The sequence below is a fragment of the Eschrichtius robustus genome, chromosome 19 (assembly GCF_028021215.1).
Source record: "Eschrichtius robustus isolate mEscRob2 chromosome 19, mEscRob2.pri, whole genome shotgun sequence".
In the NCBI taxonomy this organism is placed as follows: Eukaryota; Metazoa; Chordata; class Mammalia; order Artiodactyla; family Eschrichtiidae; genus Eschrichtius; species Eschrichtius robustus.
This window is the reverse complement of record NC_090842.1, coordinates 14,349,213-14,369,555: the sequence shown is the minus strand read 5'-3', so window position 1 is coordinate 14,369,555 and position 20,343 is coordinate 14,349,213. Positions and strand designations below refer to the sequence as shown.

The 20,343-nt window shown below is 45.0% G+C and overlaps 1 protein-coding gene across 2 annotated transcripts in view; it reads left to right on the top strand.

The window, feature by feature from the left end:
• Positions 1-20,343, top strand: part of HYDIN (HYDIN axonemal central pair apparatus protein) — a 348,607-nt gene that overhangs the window by 294,556 nt on the left and 33,708 nt on the right. For both annotated transcript variants that reach the window (XM_068527442.1, XM_068527441.1), the window contains 13 exons: positions 461-665; positions 1,390-1,625; positions 3,529-3,680; positions 3,793-3,982; positions 7,322-7,424; positions 7,651-7,929; positions 9,456-9,598; positions 11,646-11,864; positions 14,091-14,251; positions 16,564-16,661; positions 17,474-17,681; positions 18,852-19,064; positions 19,536-19,674. In XM_068527442.1, coding sequence (XP_068383543.1) covers positions 461-665; positions 1,390-1,625; positions 3,529-3,680; positions 3,793-3,982; positions 7,322-7,424; positions 7,651-7,929; positions 9,456-9,598; positions 11,646-11,864; positions 14,091-14,251; positions 16,564-16,661; positions 17,474-17,681; positions 18,852-19,064; positions 19,536-19,674 — 2,346 coding nt within the window. The remainder of the gene's footprint in view (positions 1-460; positions 666-1,389; positions 1,626-3,528; positions 3,681-3,792; positions 3,983-7,321; positions 7,425-7,650; positions 7,930-9,455; positions 9,599-11,645; positions 11,865-14,090; positions 14,252-16,563; positions 16,662-17,473; positions 17,682-18,851; positions 19,065-19,535; positions 19,675-20,343) is intronic.

Sequence of the window (20,343 nt, the reverse complement as noted above, 5' to 3'; positions counted from 1 at the left end):
CCGGTGATCTCAGGGTAAAGTCTTTAGCTTCATTTTACTGATAAACTAAGACTCAGAGAAGTCACTTGTCCAAGGTCAAACAGTTAATACGCAGCAGGGCTGCGATTCAAACCCAGGAGCATCTCACTCAGAAGTCCATAATCCTAACCCCTGTTTCCCATCTGGGTAAGTGTTGTACTATGTAGAATGTGTCTGCTCCCTTAGACCCCCACTTAACCATGACTGTTCAGAAGGAATGTGCATAGAAAGAAGTGCCGAGAGAGCCTGTCCCTGAAGAACCCCCAGACTCTCCCTGCCTCCAGGAGAAGAGCTGGACCCAGAGAGAGCCTGTGGGGAGAGCCCCCCAACCGCCCCCCCCATCCAGTCCCTCTTGACACCGTCTCATGACTCTGGTGGAAGGGCTCAGACTCTGCCACCCACTCTGCCTCTACCCCTCCTGCCCCTCCCACCCTTCCTGCAGGCTCGCTTCACCCACGGCATGTTCACCGTGTACCCTGGGTTTGGCTCCATCCCTTCCGGAGGAATGCAGGTCGTGACCATTGACTGTGTGGCTGACCCTGTGGGAAGATGTGAGGAATTTATAGCGATTGATATCTCTGACCGAGACCCAAGAGACCAGCCCGCTGGCATTCCTTACAGCCTGTTGGCCGAAGCCTGTCAGCCAGGTACTGGGCACTCAGATGGGAGAGCACCCCTTAAAAGACCTTCCTTCCTCTGTAACAACCCCCTCCCTTGCAGATGCCTAATAGATGTGGCTGGGCTTCTTCCTTTGGGACCTTAGATCTTCCTCTGGTGTCTTCAGCCATCTTTTTCCTTATAGACTTACCGGGCATGCACACCTAGAAGAGGATGTGCAGCTTTAAACTCCTGGTCTTCCTGAGTTTGGTCTGGGATTCTCAGATGGATAGTGTTACCTTGGAATCACGGTGCAATGGGATATGGCACAGAACCCAGAAACACTGAATCCTGCTCATGGCCAGGCCACTCCCTGTAACATATGCACAGAGAACAATGGTCAGTGACTGAGTGTATTACAACTTTAGCCCAGAAAGATCTCAGATGAAGCACGGAGGCAGCTCCTCTTGCTCTGGCTGTAGGTCCCCTGCAGCCTCTCACCAAAGTGGGCCAAATGCCTCCTTCCTTCCTCAGCTCGCCCCAGATCTTATCCTCCTTACCATTGGAAGGGAAAGGTGGTTGGAGTCTGGAGACCAGCAAAAGCAGTCCAAAAGAGGAAGAGGAGGCAGAATTTGTCCCATCCCTCACACCCTCTTGTGTGAATTCCCCTCTATGGTTGTCCTTTGTTGGAGTCTCAACCTCCAAATTAGGAATTACAGAGAGCAGGAATCAAGCACTCAGCCTTTGTCTCACAGTCTTCCCTCCACTCCCCAGCTTTCGTGACCGACAACACCACCTTGATATTTGAGGAGCACCAACTCTGTAGCAGCGCCAACCTGTACAGCATCCTGCAGACCATAGAGAGCGGGGGGCTGTTTGTGGAGGATGAGAACAAGTTCATCTTCTGCAATGTCCTGGTGGGCCATCAGGCCAAGGCTCGGTTCAAGATCGCCAACATGGGAAAGATCGCCTGTGACATCAACATTGTGGTTAAGCCCATCTCCAGCAAGGTGAGCAGCCCCAGTGGCCCCGGCCCACCACGGTTGGCATAAAGCCAGGGCAGGAGCTCTTGGAAACCCCTGCCCTGGAGCCTGTATTGTGAATGGGGCTTATCTGGCTCTCAGGCCCCCTGGAAGTTATATGAGGGGACATACGTTTATCCCAGTGGACGTCTCCTCTGGGTACCTCTGTGATAAACTGGTTCACACGACGGAGCAGCGCAGTCCTCCGTCAAGCACTCACGTGTCTACGGGACAAAGCACTGTGGGGAGAGCCAAGGATCGGGTCACGAAGCCTGCTCAGGTGGCATGTTGGTCTGGTGTGGGAGATTTGGGGGGTGTCAGACTATAAGTGTAAGGTGAAAGGGTGAGCATTTATTGACCTCCTGCTGTATGCTGAGCACTGTGCCAAGTGATTTTCATTTATTATCTCATTTCATCCTCAGAAGTTTGTAGTACCGGATTTTGTATTATTATCCCCATTTTATAGTTGGGGAAATTGAGGCTCAGACATGCTAAATTCTTCCCCTAGGTCCCTGAGCCTAGGGATATAAGGCTTGGTTTAAAGCCAAGCTTCATCTACGTACAAGGTAAATAATAAGTGTCCATCTCGGGGTCTGCCAGACCAAAACTGCCTTCCTTGTCTGAGTCAGACCATACCGAGACCCTTTTTCCTCGCAGTGGAACAGAAAATTCAGGGTACCAAAAGAGAGGGCTGGGTTTCACTCACCCTTAATTTCCAATCAGTGTACTACAAACACTGCCTAGTGTCAGCTCAGCCACCTCAGTTCTCTGCCCGAAGATAGAATCTCAGCCCAGGTGACCCTTGTGCCCCAGAGTTGGTATTGTTCTCATGTCTGATGGTGGCAGGGAGATGACCAAGAGGGTTGGTCTAGTCTAGAGCCAAAAGTAGTGTGCATATCCGGAGGACTGTCACCGCAGAGGGACACAGGTTGAGAGACTATTATCACTTTCTGACCTTTTTGGGACAGGGAAAGGCAGCTTTCTCCCTATGCTGTTCTAAAAACGTGAAAAGTGAGCAAGCCTGATTTCTAAACAAAGATCGGTTTTTAACAGGGATTTGCAGACATTATGTTGTCATCTTCCTCCTTAATTTGCAGATTATTCCTTGGAAAGAGGAAAGAAACCTTATGCTCTCAGCTTAAGAACAAGAAGGAATAGTCAGTCTTGAATCCCACCTGCCTCCCGTGAGAATAAAAAATCCTTTTGAGGCCGTCCCAGGGGTCCCTAAGTCCCTACAGCCTTCCCCAAACACTGCCCCAAGACAGGAGCGGAGGAAGTGCTGCAGAAGGTGGTTCTAGCCAAAGCTCTTGGAGTTAGAAGGAGCAGAAACCCACTCAGGATGGCCCCAACATAGCAAGATTTGCTTCAGTGAATCCGAGACCTCACACGCAGGGCAGAACACAGCATGTAGCCAGAGGTCTGTGGGACTGGAGCTGTCACCCGAAATCCAGCTTTCGGAAGACCAGCCATGGCTCCCCATCTGCCAGGAGCCACGTGTTTCTCACACATGGTGTCTCCATTGCTCCTTTCTCTAGTCTGGCTTCCAGCTCAGCCCCACGTCAGCAACCACCAGCGGTCTCGGGCATCTTAATTTATTTGTGTGTGTGTGGGGTGGTGGGGTGGCCAGGGGATCTGACTATCTGAGATATGGTTTAGTTCATCTGTTTGAGTCCAAGATCACAGGTCTGGCCAATTATTGCTCAGGGGTGGGTCCCTGAGTACCCAGGCCGCTCCTTCCAGGATCGTGACTGTGCAAGCAGTGGGACATGCCTACTGCAGAGCTTAGAAGAGGGAGATGTCACAGCAGGGCTTGTAGAGGTGAGCAGCAAGCCTTGTGCAAATGCAAAGTGGCACACACACCGATCCCTGCTTCCTCCCCGCCCCCAACCAGATCTTTGCCCGCATCACTGACATCTTTGAAGTGGAACCCAGCAAGATGTGTGTTGCCAGCCGCTCGCATGCCTTTGCCACGGTGTCCTTCACCCCACAGACCATGCAGACCTACCAGTGTATCTTTGAGGCCACCTTGGACGGCCTGCCCAGGTACCAGCTCCCCAGCTCCCCCTCCTCCAGCAGGGCCGCAGGCCACACTCTCTGTGAAATGTCATTCCTGCCATGCTGGGCTGACAGGCCTTGATCTTTCTGTTCCCTGCAGCAACCTGGCCAAGAATCGAAGCCTCATGTTTGATATTGTTGGAGAGGGGAACCTCCCTCGAGTGACCGTTGTGCGGCCGATTCTCTATAACCAATATGGAAACCCCTTGCTCCTCTTTAAGAGGCTTCTGCTTGGTCATTCAGAGACACTGCCTCTTGTCCTCAAGAACAATGGCACCATCCCTGCCAAGGTACTGCTGGAGGGTGAAGCATGGGGTGAAAAGGGAGAATCATTTAGAAGCAAGACTTCTGACATTGGGGTTTCTGCCATCCCTAACTTGTGAGGACTTCTTTGATGTTCCTCATACGTTAACCTGGGTAAGGCATGGGACATGCAGAGGGGAATTAGGCATGGTCTGATTACATAGTACACTGATAATTACTGTGCAAGGCAGTGAGCAATGATAATACACCAAGCTGAGTGGGTAGGATTATGGGTGTTCTGAGTGTCTTCCTTATTTTTTCACTTTTTTTCTGTAATGAACATTGCATTTGTAATAAGGAAAAAAGGAAAAAACTTCATCAGGGGTGAGAGATATAACATCAGAAGGGGCTTTGGTTCAGCAATTATGTTTTTATTTTACAAAAAAAAAAGTGATAAATTGTGTAAGTGTTATAGAAAGAACCGTAGGACTTTTGAAAATAATCTACTCCCATCTAGGGGAATCCAGGAAAATTTCACTATAAAATGACATTTGAGCTGGGCGTCAAAGGATATAGCTGGGTTTCGGTAAGTGGGCATTGTGGTGAGTGAAGCCTAGGCAGAGAAAGAAAACTGCAAAGACAAAGGCACAGAAACAAAAACAAAACAAAAAAAAAATTATAAGGTACAAATAGGAACTAGTAAGCACCAGCTTTGTGAGAGCATAGGGTATAGGTTGAAGAACAGTGAGAGATAAAAATAGAAGGGTAGAGTGAGGGGACAGTTTGTGGAGGGCTTTGGATTCTACAAGACATTATTACTGTTGTTGTTGTTTATGTGGTTAGGACTCATTTAGATTCACCCAGAAGTTACCATTTTTATTGCTCTCCACTCCTGCATCTCCAACCTACCATCTGAGATCCTTTTTCTACCTACTGAAGAATACTCTTCAATATTTCCTTAATGCAAGTCTGCTAGTGGTGAATTCTCTCAGTTTTTATTTGAAGATCTCAATTTATCCTTTATTTTTAACGTAAATTTTGCTGGCTGTAGAACTCTGGGTTGGCAGTTGTTTTCTTTCAGCACATGGGAGATATTATTCCAGTGTATTCTGGTTTCCATTGTTATGGCTGAGGTGTCAGTTTATAAGTCAAAAATGTTCCTCTAAGGCAGTCTTTTTCCCCTGGCTTTGTACCTTTGTATTTGTTTTCTGCAGTTTTACTATGATGTGTCTAGGTATGGATTTCTTTTAATTGATTTTTCTTGGAATTCACCAGGCTTCTGGACTCTGCCGTTGATGTTTTGAGTCAATTTTGGAAAATTCCTATATGTGTTTTCACATATTGTTTCTATTCCATTCTGTCTCGTCTCTCCTTCTGGGAAGCCACGTCAGTGTATGGAAGGTCTTCTCATTATATCCTCTATGTCTCACAACCTCACAATATTTTCCACCCATTTTCCTCTGGGCTTCATTTTGCATAATTTCTTTTGTCCTGCCTTCAGTTCATTAACTCTCCCTTTGGCTATATCTAGTTTTCTATTAAACCTTCCATTCAGTTCTTAAGTTATTATATTTTTCAGTTCTAGAATTTTTATTAGATTGTTTTTCAAATCTGCATAACCAGTTTCTATGATTTCTAGTTTCATGCCAAAATTGTCAGACTTGGCTTTTATTTCTTGAACACAGTAATCACAGCCATTTTGCAGTCTATACCTGATAATTCCAAAATCTGAAGCCCCAGTGGGTCTAATTCTGATATCTGCTGCTTCTGTTCATTTTTGCCCATGTTGTCTTGTCTCCTCATGTGCCTGGTTATTTTTGATCATGTGTATTTGAAAAGTTAATTTAGAAATAATTAGGCTAAGGATGTATTTTTCTTCAGAGACAATTTTCATTTGCTTCTGCCTAGCACTTGGGGGCACTAGAAACGCAGGATCACCTTAAACTGGTTTTAGGGCTTGAGATTTTCTGTGTTAGACAGATAACTCTGAGCAGGACTGCTATCCTTGGGAGAGCTGCTTTATATCCAGCCTAACTTTTGTCTTATTGTGCAGACCTTTGGGGTCCTAGTCTAGAGCAAAGAAAACACTCCCACCCCTCACAGGACTTTTGCGCTCTTAACACCAAGAGACCGTCAGAAAAGCACAGTTCAGCCTCCCATCTGCCTCTTCCCTACTGGCAAATTGCCCCAGGTCAAAAACAGCCCAGAAAGTTAGGCTGGCCTCCCTAGACAGCCCAGATCTTGGTCTGGTTACCCTTCATTATCTTCTTAGCTCTGTGATGCTTCTGAAATCGGGGGCGGGGGGGGCCTGTTTGTTTGGTTTTTGTTTTGCATTTCTTTATTGTCTTGAGTCCAAATTACCTAGTTTACCATTACCCTGCATGGTTTCCATTATTGTGGCCTTATACAATGTATTAGCACCCATTCCCTGTTTTTCTAATCTTTCTTAACAATTTTTTAACAGTCTCTCAGATGAACTTTAGACATCATTTTATAATGTTCCTCACAAAATCCTATTGGGATTCCTATGAATTATTTAGGTGGGATTTTCTACTTTTACAGTATTTAGGCTCTCCACCAGGAACAACATTTAGGATTCCAACCCATTTATTTACATCTTCTTTTATGTCAATATTTTTTCATATGATTCCTCTGTATAGTTTCTTATTAAGATTATTTCTAAATATATATATTTTTATCTCAGAAGCTTCCTATGTGATGTCACTATTTCTTCCTTCTTCGTGCCTCATTTTTTATATTCAATCTTGTTCATGATGGTGCCAGCATTGCTATCTTCTAAAAATGTCTGCTGGTTCCTCATACATAAAATATGATATATGGCTTTAGGTTATTTTAATCAGCTACATGGCTTCCAGTGGGCTGTAAAGCATCCTTTTTCTCGAAGTAAGTCAGATGTCCACCTTGGTTTTCCTCTTATCTTGGTAGGACGCTCAACGTGACACTATCAGGCAACTAATGTGTTAGTACCTAGAAGATACTGGTTTTTAGGAACTCACATTCATGCCAGCCCTCATAGAATGACGAATATTCATTTCCATTTTACTAGTCTAGTGTATATTTCACAACTACCTCTGTCAATAACAGAGACCTTGGCAACCCCATTTTGACTGGGTAATCCGGAAAGTCACCTATACTCTCTGGACCTCTGGTTCCTTATTTAAATAGCAAGGGCTGAGCTAAATTTTTGTTTGTCCTCTCCAGGTATAATATTTATTATATCTCTCTTAGTAAGAAACTCTAAAAAGTGAGCACTAGACTCAATGATTTTTTGGGGGTACTCCCCCCACAGCACAGTATCTCACTTCTATTCAGAACTCATGAACAGCCTGTAAGCTTAACACTCAATCTTATTTCCCTTATGCCAGTTGCATGTTGACCTGCAGGACCAACTAGGAGTCTTCTCCCTGAAGGGGAAGCCATCCACCTCCTACATCTACATCATAGAGGAAAACAAACCACAAGCAAAAGGTAAGTAGGGCAAGTATATCTTCTAGAGAGCAATGGGTCCCAGTAGCTGTTTTGTTAGGGGACTAACGTGTACCCAGCCAGAGTCAGATGCCCAGTCTCGTCACCAATGGCCTCTCTAGGCGAGGCTCATTCCCACATGAGGGCTGCTTTCCCTTGAGTCCAGGTCTTTATGGATACGTCTTCCTTTAATCTGGTTCTAGATCATATCTCTCTCTTCTCGGTGCAGCAAAGAAGGCTCACACAGCCTCCCTGGTTGTTCCTCCTGGAGACACGGCTGAATTTGATGTTGTTTTCCACTCCCAGAAGGTTGGGAGAATGGCAGGCATCATCCACTTGTCAGTGATCAACAACCAGTACGAGGAGACTGTCATCCACATGGTGGGAGAGGGCTACGAGGATGACATCACCTTGGACAACATCCACGGGCTGGTGGCTTCCTCCAGCCAGGAGGCCTCAGATATCTCTGAGATCATCGAGGAAAACACGATGGAAGACTTCGTGGCAGGTGAGAGAAGCAGCAGTGAGGTGTTGACACCTGTTGGCTTGTGGTTCATTTTAAATAAGAATGAAATTTAAATAACAGGTTGGCTAGCTTCCTGGGGATTTAGGACTGAATCTCCTCTTTGTTACTGTATGCTCCCTCATGCCTGACTCAATCACTGCATTCATCCATGTGTTCCCTCAAAGAACAGTTGTTGAGCATCAGTGTGCATGTGCCTGGAGTTCCAAAGAGTAATTAATAAGAGAGTCTGCCCCTTAGGGAGCTTATTCTTTGAGCTCAAATTCCAATTTAGCTAATAAGAGAAATTCAAATTCCAGATTAGCTAAAGAGTGGATACATGTCTCTGTGTAGTTTTCCCTGTCTATATCTTTTAGCTGGCTTGTACTGGCATCCTCTGTTTCATCTGTATCATGTACCCTAGACATTCTAAGAGAAATGGCGGGCTGGTTTAATTAGAGAAGGTGTAGGTTTGTGCCACCTCTAGAAGACCGTTCTCCGCGGCCTCACTACTCAACGCGCTGTCTGAGAACCTACAGCATCAGCATCACCCGGGAGCTGTTGGGAATTTCAGACGCCTCCCCAGCACCTCAGACCTGCTGACTCAGAATTTGCAGTTTAACAAGCTCCCCAGGTGATCTGTGTGAACATTAGAGCTTAAGACATGCTGCTCTGCAGTTTATCAAGCACTGCGGCTTCATTTGGTTGCTTATATTCTTTGGGTAGGAGAGTATTTACTTCTTCATTATTATCAAAAAGCATTTGCTAAACACCCTAATTGTGTGGCTGACTGCTATGAAGTGAGTTATAAACAGTCTCACAGTTTCTCTAGGAGCTTAATCATAGTCCTGGAATGTAGCACTAGGCAGTCCATACAACATGGGTTAAAATCAGTGCTCCTCATGTATCTGGTGTTTCACCTCTGTTTGTAGCTACAGGGTGGCATCTTTCTTATCAGGGGTCAAGCAGGAGCCAGCAGTGAACCCTAGTTCAGAAATCAGATTTCATACTTATAATAGGATTACCAGGTTTAGAAAATCAGAATACAGCAGTCCCCATTAAATTTGAATTTTAGATATTGAATTTGAATTTTAAATAAACTATAATTTTTAGTATATTTGTGTCCCAAAATTTTGCATGGGACATACTTATACTAAAAATTACTCATCATTTATTTGTAATTCAAATTTAATGGGGACTTCTGTATTCTGTGTGGCAATTAATAGTACTGTTTCAGCAAACAAATGGAGTCGGCGGGCGGGCAGTGGGGAGCTATGTTTTCCTTTGTACAAATGGAGGTGAGGGCCAGAGTGGGTGGGTGGGTGGATGGATGGATGGATGGATAAGTAGACTCCCCTGTAGGAGAGAAAGCTTGCTGGCGAAGGACTCCAGGTGTTTCCAGTATAACCATCCAAGGAAGGTGGGGTTGCATGAGGGTGAGGCACAATGTCTTTCAGGAGCTGCCTCCTTGGGGAAGTGAGCCTGCAGAGGAGGCAAGAGGGGACTCACTGCCCCCTGCTTCTGTCCCCTAGCTGCTCTGGTGAACCACATCCAGTTTGGGGACTGCCACATTGGAAACAGCTATAACGTGAGCTTCACAATCACTAATCACAGCCAAGTGAATGTGATACGGTTCGAATGGCCCCTTTTAGCCACAGTTTGTTTCTCCCCACAGGTAAGTGAAAACCTGTCCTTGTTTTCTGCACTCCCTTAGGCCTAAGCCAACCCCAGTTTGATTGTCGGCCCTTTCCCACAGATACATAGAATGGGATGGATGCATCCCTCACTCTGACCTGGTACCAGAAATGTCCCCTCTGGCCTAAGAGCAGAGATTGAGGTCACCAAGACTGAGGTTGAGGAATTCCATGGAGACCTCCATGGATGAAGACAGGTCCCAGTCTTCCCATCCCCAAGTGTAGACCTGTGTCCCCCATGGTGTGTGTTCTTTGGAGCATTTGTCCTGTAAAAGTGGTTCATCAAAAGCTAAAATGGGGGTGGTGGGTTTTGTGGACAACAGAGATTTAGAAAATGTTTCATCTTTCTCCTACAGATTCTAGATGCCCTTCAGCATATTAAATCCTAGTCAACTTTGTTTTACCTGGAATTTTCTAACCCCTTCTTTGAGTGTCTCACAGCACACATTTTATGAATTGCTAACCAAAGCTCGACATCGAACAAGGCCTAGGACCACGTGGCAGCAGAGCCTCACCTCTGGCCAGCACTTGTTTTTCATAGACAGTTCACATCTGAGTTCCCAGGACACTGGATGTATCCATGGCCTCTTGCTCTGTTTCAGCCACTGAGTTTGTTCAAGCCCAGAACTCTAGGGGGATAGAGCAAGGAGGGTTGGCGACCCTACTTTGTCACCTTTAAATTAGGGTGCGATCAGGAAGAAGTGTTTTGCTTCCTGGAGAGATGTGAAGTGATAGTCAAAGAAGGTAGAGATAAGCTTCTTATGGTCCATTTACACACCCACGGGCACACACTCAGGTATACACCCACGTGTGTACACACACACACACACACACAGAGTTGTAGCCTTGGGAAGTATTAAACTTTCTTCTCCCTTCACTTTCCAGAGGAGGAGGGGTTTATCTATTAGAAACATGAAAAGACTATATATATAGGACTATATATAGTATGTATTTGGGTATATGTATGTGCATTTATGCATGTTCAATCACACATGATTTTATTCTACAAACCAAATTGGATTTCCCATATATCTGGAACACTTCAGCAAATCTCAGCCTTTTTTGGTCTCAGGACTCCTTAATACTCTTAAACATTATTGAGGACCCTCAAAGAGCTTTTGTTTATGTGGGTTATGTCTATCAGTATTTACCACATTAGAAGTTAAAGCTGAGAATCTTTAAAAACATGTATTTGTTCATTTAAAATATAATAACAAACCCATTACATGTTAATATAAATACCATATTTTTATGAAAACGGCTTTATTTTCCAAAACAAAATTGTGCGAGAAGAGTGGCAGTGTTCTACATTTTTATAAGTCCCTTTAATATCTGGCCTAGTAGAAGACAGCTGGATTCTCATATTTGCTTCTGCATTCAATCTGATGCAATATCGTATGTCATGTAGCCTCTAGGAAGCTCCATTATATACTCATGAGAAAATGAGAATGAAAAAGTCAAATGTCATCTTAGTATTATGATGAAAATAGTTTTGACCTTGTGAACTCCTGAAAAGACCTCGGGGCCCGCAAGGCTCACTAGATCACACTCTGAGAACTGCTAAGGTACTGTGTACATCTGTCCATAATTTGTACAGGTCATATGGTTGAGAAGTACAGGTGGTTAAGAGTGTGGTACCTGGAGCCATACTGCCTGGGTCTGAATCCAGATCTTCTAACATTAATGGTATGACCTTGAGCAAGTTACAAGTTTCCTTGTCTATCAAATAGGGGTGGTAGCTGTACATCCCGTAGGGCTGTCGTGGGGGTTAGTAGAATTTTGTGAAAGTTTAGCATAGTGCCTGAAGCATGTAACAGTTTGGTAAATATTAGCTGCTTTTGTTTTTATGATTATATTTCTATCTAAGAATGTCTTGTACCTATTTAAGATGGTCTACATATACGGGCTTGAATGATGCATTTTTTTTTTTGCCAAGACTTTTGACCCTGCCCCTAGAGTGGCACCATCAGGCATCAAGAGTCCTCAGGATTGAATTCCCCAAAATACTAACGCAAGGCTCTTCCCCAGGTGGGCCACCTCCACCCTGGCTGTGCCAAGGACATAGCGGTGACCATGAAGTCAGACGTGCCCATCAACCTGAAGAAGATGGGGATCAAGTGCAAGCTCTCCAAGATCATGTTTCAGCTCCCTGCAGACCAGGTCCCCGACTGGGACGACCGCATGCGCACGGTCAAGTGGGTGGACGTGCTCAGAAACACGCCCGGGACTTTCACTACAAAACGAAAGGTGAGTAGGGACACCAAGCCCCAGTCTGGCCAGGCCTGCTGTGCTTGGATGCCTCCTGCCCTCAAGCTCAGTGTCTCATCATTTCCTTCTTTCATGGAAAAAGGGAACGGTCCCTGTTCCACCTAACCTGGGTTTCCAAAGCGGCGAACTGAACTTCCAAGCAAGCCACCTGCCATCCACACTACATGGACCACACAAACCACACACCTTAATTGGTAGAGCTTTCATTTAAGTCTTTTAAAAATATATATTTATTTATTTATTTGGCTGCACCGGGTCTTAGTTGCAGCATACAGGATCTTCGTTGCCGCGTGCGGGATCTTCGTTGTGGCTTGTGGGATCTTCAGTTGTGGTGTACGGGATCTTCATTTATGGAGTGCGGGATCTAGTTCCCTGACCAGGGATCGAACCTGTGCCCCTTGCATTGGGAGCTCGGAGTCTTAGCCACTGGACCACCAGGGAAGTCCCTCTCATTTAAGTCTTGATATCTAGTTTCTAGTTGAGCAAATCCTCCCACCTTTTTCTTCTTCAGAAACCTCATGGCTAGTCTTTTAGCTACTTCCTTTTTCCCCTCAGTGTCCAGAATTAAGTTAATTATAATCTCTTGTTCGTGTCAGAATCTCATCTTTGGTCCATGCATGCCCCTCCTTTAATTATCCCTTCGTTGGTTTCTTTTTAATAATATAATAAACAGGGACGAACCCACACCCAACACAGGAAGTATAACCAGGATTACCTGGGTGGTTCTCGGCCATCCCACCCCTGCTTCTCTCCGAGATGTGGTCACTACCCTGGGATCTCATTCCCTTGATTTTTGATCATTTCTTTTTTAAATTAACCTATGCATTCTAAAAGGCGTATTGTTTAGGTGTAGTTTTTAACTTATTTTTTTTAAAGGTCATTACGTGTGGTCATCTGTATTGTTGCAAACAGCTATAGCACACCCATGTCACTGCTATATAGAATTGCATTATTATTTACCCATTCTTCTTTTGAAAATTAGTTCGGGTTTGCTACTGTGGACAGTATTTCTGTGAGCATTATAGTTCATGTCACACGGTGTTCATTTGCAAGAGTTTATATTCCTAAACTGAGTCACAGGAAGTGGAATTGCTGAGTCACAGAATGTGTGAATGCTCAGCTTTCCAAGAAAATGCCCAAGCGTTTCCAAAGTGGCTCTTTGCTAGTAGGAGTATAAATTGGTACAGCCCACTTTGGAAAGCACTTGGGTATTATCTTGGAAAACTAAGAGTATTAGTCATTTTATTTTTGATAAACTCTTTTATTCCCGTATTTGTCTGCAAATGTGCTTGCCATATTTATTGCTCATATTTTGACTTTAATGAATCTTTTCATGATTATCTCCATATTGTTTTATTCTGAAGTATTTTGCTTATTCTTGGCCCTTTATTTTTCTAAATAATTTTTGAATCCATTTAAACAAGTACTGTGAAAAACCCTGATGGAAACTTGATTGGAATTGGATTGTATCTATAAATCAGTTTAGGAAGGATGGATAATTTTACAACATTAATTCATCCTTTCCATTAGCAAGGTATATCTCTCGATTTAGGTCTTTTTAAAGATTTTTTTTTTTTTTACTACCATTCATTTTCTTTAATACTAATAAGACTCTTTAGGTTTTTTAAATTTGTTTTTGAGTCCATTTTATTAAATTATTTTTCTAGGAATTTTCCCTTCAACTAAGTTTTCATATGCATCTTCATAAAATGATTCACAGTATTTTCTTATCATCTGTTTAAATAGCTGTAGGATGGATGGTGATATCTCCCTTTTCATTTATGATATTGGTTATGTGTATTTTCTCTTTTTTTCTTCTTGATCACTCTCACCACAGGTTTTCTAAATCTTCTCAAATAAACAGCTTTTAGTTTCATTGGTCCTCTCTGTTTTAGATTTATTTTCTGTTTCATTAATATCTATTCCTACCTTTATGATTTCCTTTATTCTACCTTCTTGGAGCGTATCTGACCCCAAAACTCATGCCTGTGCAGTCGTGATGCTCTCAGTAATTTCTTGTTGTTCAATTTCTTCCTTTCCTATTTATGAGTCATTTTAGGTTTGGCCTCATCATTTATTCTGGAACTTGAGTTTGTGAGTTGGTTCTCATTTGCATGGGTAGAATGAAGCACTGTTTTCTCTCCCCATTATTCCTGTGAGGCAGGTGGCTCTGCATCACTGAGGACACGGCTGCCTTTGTTACAGGTGATAGAGACGGATCCTGAGCCTGCTTACTCAGTACTAGAAGAAAACTACCGAGAACTGCAGCTGCAGATCAGTGCCCACGTGAATTTCGCTTCATACAAGTGCCAGACGAGCGATGTGCACTTTAAGGAAACACTGGTTTCCCAGACCCGAGTGTTTGAGTGAGTCATCAAAAGCCTCCTGACACTCTCAGAGAAGTTCTTTCACTCCATCATTCACTGGCTCCTTCATCAAACATTTATTCAGTGTCCACAACAGCATAGACCACACATCACATCTGCGTACCAGAGGGTCTTTGTAGGTCCAATGAAACATTCAGACCCACAAAACTGTTGAAGTTCACACTTGAAATCAAGATGTAGACCTGGAAACACAGTCTTACTGGGAAGGTGACATCAGGCAATGGGCTTCGGTGGGAACAGTCCTTACAACAGCCCGTATCACCACCCAGGAACTATTCCTGTTGCCCCTGCCCCAGGTGACAGCTTGGACAATACCTACACTAGCGGGCATGGGGTCCATCTTAGCTTAGAAGGCCGTGACCAACAGAAGCCAACATTTCTCGTAACCACTCCATGGCTATAGCTTCCAGGATCCCTGCAAGGGACATGCCCTGTTACAAGAGTCACTACACTCAGAGAACCCCAGTGCTATGGCCTCCCTCCAGGGAATCATGATTCCTCCCAGTCCCGCCCAAAGCAAGTTACCAATCAGGGGTCATTTTTACTATAAACAAAGTTGTCTAATAATAAGGCTGACATTTCTCTCTTATCAGGCTTCCACAGAAACAGAACTAGAAAATTAATTCAAAGTCGAAATTGTCCTTAGAAAGAGAAAGGGTTATGTTAACCCTTTATCCACACTCAGGTGATACAAGCATGCTGTGGGTCCTGCTCTCAAAGAGCTCGCAGTGGGTGTTGGGGAAATGGGTGAAAATAGTTCAACTGATGGTTGCAGTACAGTGCTCTGGGTTTGCAGGAAGCGTACCTAAAGCAGACCAACATATGGGGAGAGACAAGTGTCTGGGAAGGCTTCCCGGACAAAGTGGTGGCCCAGCTGAACTTTGGAGGAGAAATAGGAGGTGGCCAGGTGAAGAAGTGAGAAAGAGAGAAGTGAGAGAGAGAGCAACATAGACAGAGAGAAAGCCTGTGACTATTCTTTGAGAATTACAAACACAAAAGCGTAAGCCACTGACTTTTCTGCATTGTAAAAATTAGTAATTAACTTGTTCAACTCATTCTGCATTTGTGGCACTTAAGGCATCCTCTCAAATTATTATAGAACCAAAAGATAGGAAGCAGGAAGTGGGATCTTCTGCCGACGGCCATTTCACCTACAGAAGGGGTTGGCAAACTCTGGCCCGTGGACCAAACCCAGCCAGCTGCTTATTTTTATAGATACAGTTATGTGGACACACAGCTGTGCCTGTCTGTTTATTATCGTCCACGGCTGCTTCTGCACTTCCACAGCAGAGGGAGCAGTTGCTGCAGAAATCTCTGGCACGCAAAGCCAAAAACCTTACTCTCTGGCCCTTTACAGAGCATTTGTTCACTCCTGGACCTAAACCAAGAATGCGTTTTACTAAAAGTCTTCTGTGCCACTGAGATTTCTCCTCTTTATAAAAATTTGCTTTAGGATAAAGACCAGTGCACATAAATTCACACAGGCCCCTGAGGCCAAAGCACTTGACTTCAGGCACAGCTACATGGTCTACCTGGACCGGATAATGGGAATCTAATCCCTAAACCCCACCTTTAGACCTACTTCCCCCCCGCAACTCTCAGCTCCTACTTCTCCCCTAAAACTGGGAAGAGCGTGTGTGTTTCTTTCTCTTGCACAACCATTTTCTTACATCAAGGCCTCATCCTCTTGCTGTGACTGTGATCAAGTTTAATTGTGATTCCAGAAAAAGCTTCTGTCTCCCAGTTCTTGTCTTAGAGCAGGGAAACTTGAGACAAGAAAAGTCTCCACTAATTGAGAATTTGAGACAAGTATGTGCCTCAGTCAGTGAAGGCATCTGAGGCAGGGGTCAAATGGTTTCTGACCAGAAGGACATTGTTTCTGGTGGAAAGTGATTCAGGAAAGGAGAGCCTTTGGAATTTGCACCCGAGGGAGGTGCTGTCTTGTGAAATAGAGTTTGTTTCCTCTCTCATGGGAATTTTTCAGGATTACCATGACGCAGGCTGAGAGCTCATTGCACAGGCTGCCGGTAGTATGCAAGATGATTTAAGTGCTGAACATCTGCATACTTTTACTTTTAATAGTTATATATTTTTGTGTGTGTTTTAGAAGGAAATACAAGTAGTATATCGCATGCACGAGTTCAGATAAAATTGCTTAAAACTTGTCTTTGAAGAAATATTTAAGAAACGAAGTGACTTGACTTAGAAAAAAGTTAACGGTACAGATGATGTGCAGACAGGACAAAAATCTGAAGCACATTTCTCAATTCCATTCCCTGATCTGTTTGCAGGTTTGAACTGATTAATTCAGGAAATGTGCAGCTGGAATTCAGCTGGATCTCAGAAGAGACGGCAAAGGCTGTCAGCTTTGCAATGCCAGATAACCAAGGTAAATGCGGTGATGGGTAAAACCAAGGGCTTGAACTGGGTCCCCAGTTAGTAGAAGAGCCTTGTTCATGGAGAAGCAAACACTGCTCCAACGGCCCCCTAAGAAGCAGAGGAGAAGCAGAGCAGGGGCCTCCTGGCATCTGCAGAGCCAGATGGGCCTGAGAAACTCAAGAGCTGAGATCTGCCTTCCTGGGGCCCACACCAGATCCCTAGGAATCTTTTCTTTTAGATCTTAACCTTCACAGATCCCTAGGAATCTTTTCTTTTAGATCTTAACCTTCTAGAAGATTACAGACTCTTGGAGAAACTGATGAAAGCTCTGAACTGTCTCCCCAGGAAAATACACACCCATGCCCAATTTGCAGTTGATATATGTGAAGCACTTTAAAAAGAGCCCAACACTTAGTGGGCAATTATCCGTTAATTCTCTTTCAACTTGGAGATTCCCAGACCTTTCTAATGAGCCCTTTTCCATGGGCCCCCAGATTGTGAACCCCTACTTTAAAGCGATGATTCTCCAAAAATTATGTTCACAGCCCATTATTCTTGAGGTATATGACCCACAGACATCTACTTGACCCACCCCCTTGAGCCAAAAGGAAACAAACATGAAAACTTGATGTAATTAATGGAAGTATTTTTCATGAGTCTCGTGTGAGAGATGGGAGCCCATTCTTTGGGCCCTGGGGCCCAAAGTATACCCACTAGCAGAGGTGAGCCCACAGAGGGTGTCTAGGGCCTGTGAGTGGGCTGCCTTACACCTGCCCTCCCACTGCAGGTGCAGAATATCACTGGCGCTCTATCTGCCCCCAGGTTTCTCCCAAAATGACCAGCTTAGCCAGGGCACGCTGCACACGGGCAGCACCCTGGACAGTGCCATGGACCATTGGAACGAAGCTTCCCTGCCACCCTTCTCTGTGGAGCCCGTCTCGGGCATGGTGCCCGTGGGGAAGACTCAGAAGCTCAAAGTGAAATTCTCCCCAGTGGAGGTTGGAGACTTCGAGAGCAATCTTTTCTGCCAGTAAGGAGATGATCTCCCAGCACAAAGCGCTGTAGCTCCTAGCCCCTCTTCTGTCCCACCACGCCCACCATTCTTTCCAGCCCCAGACCCCTCCTCAGCCCCACATTGCCACATTTCCCTTTGGAGAGCAAAGAGAATCCAGTCTTTTGTATAGCTCATCAACCCTCTGTAGACCCTGCCTCCCGCCCACCTCCCCTTCCCGGCCACATACAGGATTCCACTGGGCAACAGGATGGTGGGCAGCCAGCTGGGTTCCAGTCCTGGGGCAAGCATGAACTTGGGAAAGCTTTCTTGTACCTTTTCTGAGACTCAGTTTCCTCCTATGTAAAATGCAAATGACAATACCCACCTTGTAGAGTTGTGAAGACTAAATGAGCTAATTCAAGTGAAGAGCTTAGAACAGTGCCTGGCACACAATAAGTACGATAAACATTAGGTGGTGGTGGCGATGGAGGAGGTGGACCTGGTACATAGTAAGCGAGGCACAGATGGGGCCCAGGTCCAGTTAGAGGAGAGTCAGTCCAGTAACATCTGGCAATGAAAGTCCCTGATGTGGTACCCACTCCCCGGCCAGCTCCATGGAGAACACCTACCTTAGAGGAAGTCTGTGATCCATGGCATAGGGTGGCAGAGACCTATGTGAACAATAAGACCTATAGAAACCCTGCAGTCACACTGCAGGGACCTTTCCCACACCTGGGCCACCTAAGCTTGGTGCTGGGGCTCGAGGTCTGCTCACATCTAGTGTACTTTCTCCAAGGAGCTCAGGGTAGTTTTGTAAGGATGTCTGAGTCCTTTTTCATATCCCACTAGATGCCTATGAAAGAGCCCAGAGGGAAAGACTCTGTGCTGACCTTACAGCAGGGAGGTTTTCTCACCATTGGTAAAGGAAGTAACTTGAGGCCATAGTAAGGTACACAGAAGGAACCAGAATTCAGGCTCCTCATACTCAGCGCATTCATGCATCCATCCACTCCACAAGTAATTAGTGACCACCTACTATGTATCATGTACTGTTCAAGGCACTGAGGTTATATTGTTGACCGAGACAGACCCAGCCTCTGCTCTCATGGAGGTCACATTCTAGTGGGTGTCATATTCATTTCCAACCACGAAAGCAAAAATCGATTAAAAAGTTAAAAATAGATCAAAATAACCTTATCCTCTCAGGATTCCTAACCTGCCACCTGGAGAGCAAGGCCCAGTCCTGTCAGCAAAAGGGCGGAGCTCCCTGCCCTTCTGCCATTTTGACCTGAAAGACTCGGACTACATCAGCGGTCATCGGCGCAACCCAGATCTCCAAGGGCCTAGTGGTGGGGCTCTGGATCCAAACACCCGGGTGATTGAGTTCACCAGCGTGGGCATAGGAGGGAAGAATCTCCGGTGAGTCATTTAGGTTTGCACTAGTTGAGTTCATATCAGTCAGTCCTTCTAAAAACTCAGAGGAGGAATTCAGAGTAGCAAGCTAGACTGACACGTAGAAGCACGCTTGCTATCCTGCGGTTTGACTTTAGAGAACTGTCTCCGTGAGGAAGCTGACTTCTGTCTCCCTAGTTTTGACACTCTGGAAAACTTGGAAGACATAAAAATAGGATCCCTGACCACTGCCTTGACCACAGAGGATCACTGGGGCAGAAGAGCCCTTGGTGTCATTATTATTCCAAAGTCCAGAACTCTAGCCACACTTGGGATCCCCAAGTGAGATGCAGTTTTTGTTTCTGCAGTAACGAAGTGCTCAGAACAGTTCTGATTCCCACATAAAGGAACTGTGCTAGGGAACAGTCTAGAAGAGTTTCTCTTAATCCTCTAGCCCCTCTCTCATTCTCTGTTATCGATTCTTCCCCCCTCGGCCAGGACTTTTACAATACTGAACCCGACCAATAGCACCTACTCCTTCTGCTGGGTCTCTGAAGAAATTGAAAGTCTCCAGAACCCTCCAGCCTTCACATGCCTTACAGAAAAGGGCCTCATCCACCCTGAAAAGAAAGCTGAGGTGTGTGTGAATGGGGACCGCTTGACCCAGGACTTTATTAATTCTATGCCCCTCTGCTTAGCAGGTCTGTAGTAGAGCATGGGTAGAGTTAGGGAGAACAGCCTAAGGGTGTGTCCATCAACAAGTGTTTCTTGAGTGGCTACTGTATATGTTAGGCAGTCCTCATGGACAAGACACACCCGAGCTCTCTTGGTTGGCCATGGAGAAACAGAAGTTTTAAAAATTGAGATTATTAAAGCAAGGAAAGGAGAGCTGGACACCAATGCCTGGGGACTCTAGGACTCATACAAGAATAAGAAGTAAAGAGTTATTTTTGTCTAAGGGACTGACAGCATTGAAAGGACACAGATGTATTTTTACTTGGTCAGGCCAAAGGGCAAAACAGAAAAGTGGAGTCGTGTTCCATGGTTTAGTCCTAATGTCCACACAGTGATTTAGAGCAGAGGGTCAGACTGAAAGAAATACGAACTTGCTGGCCAAAACAGATCTGTGGACCCTGTGTCCTGTAAATTCCACAGAGAATCTTGGAGGCAGAAATAAATCCATGAAACGGAAATTCCGAATTCAGTTGCCTTCAGGAAGACCATACAAATGAATGACGCAGGCCAAGGGTACAGTGATAGGGAATGATGGGCGCCAGGGCTGGCTGGCCACAGTACTTCTCTGGAA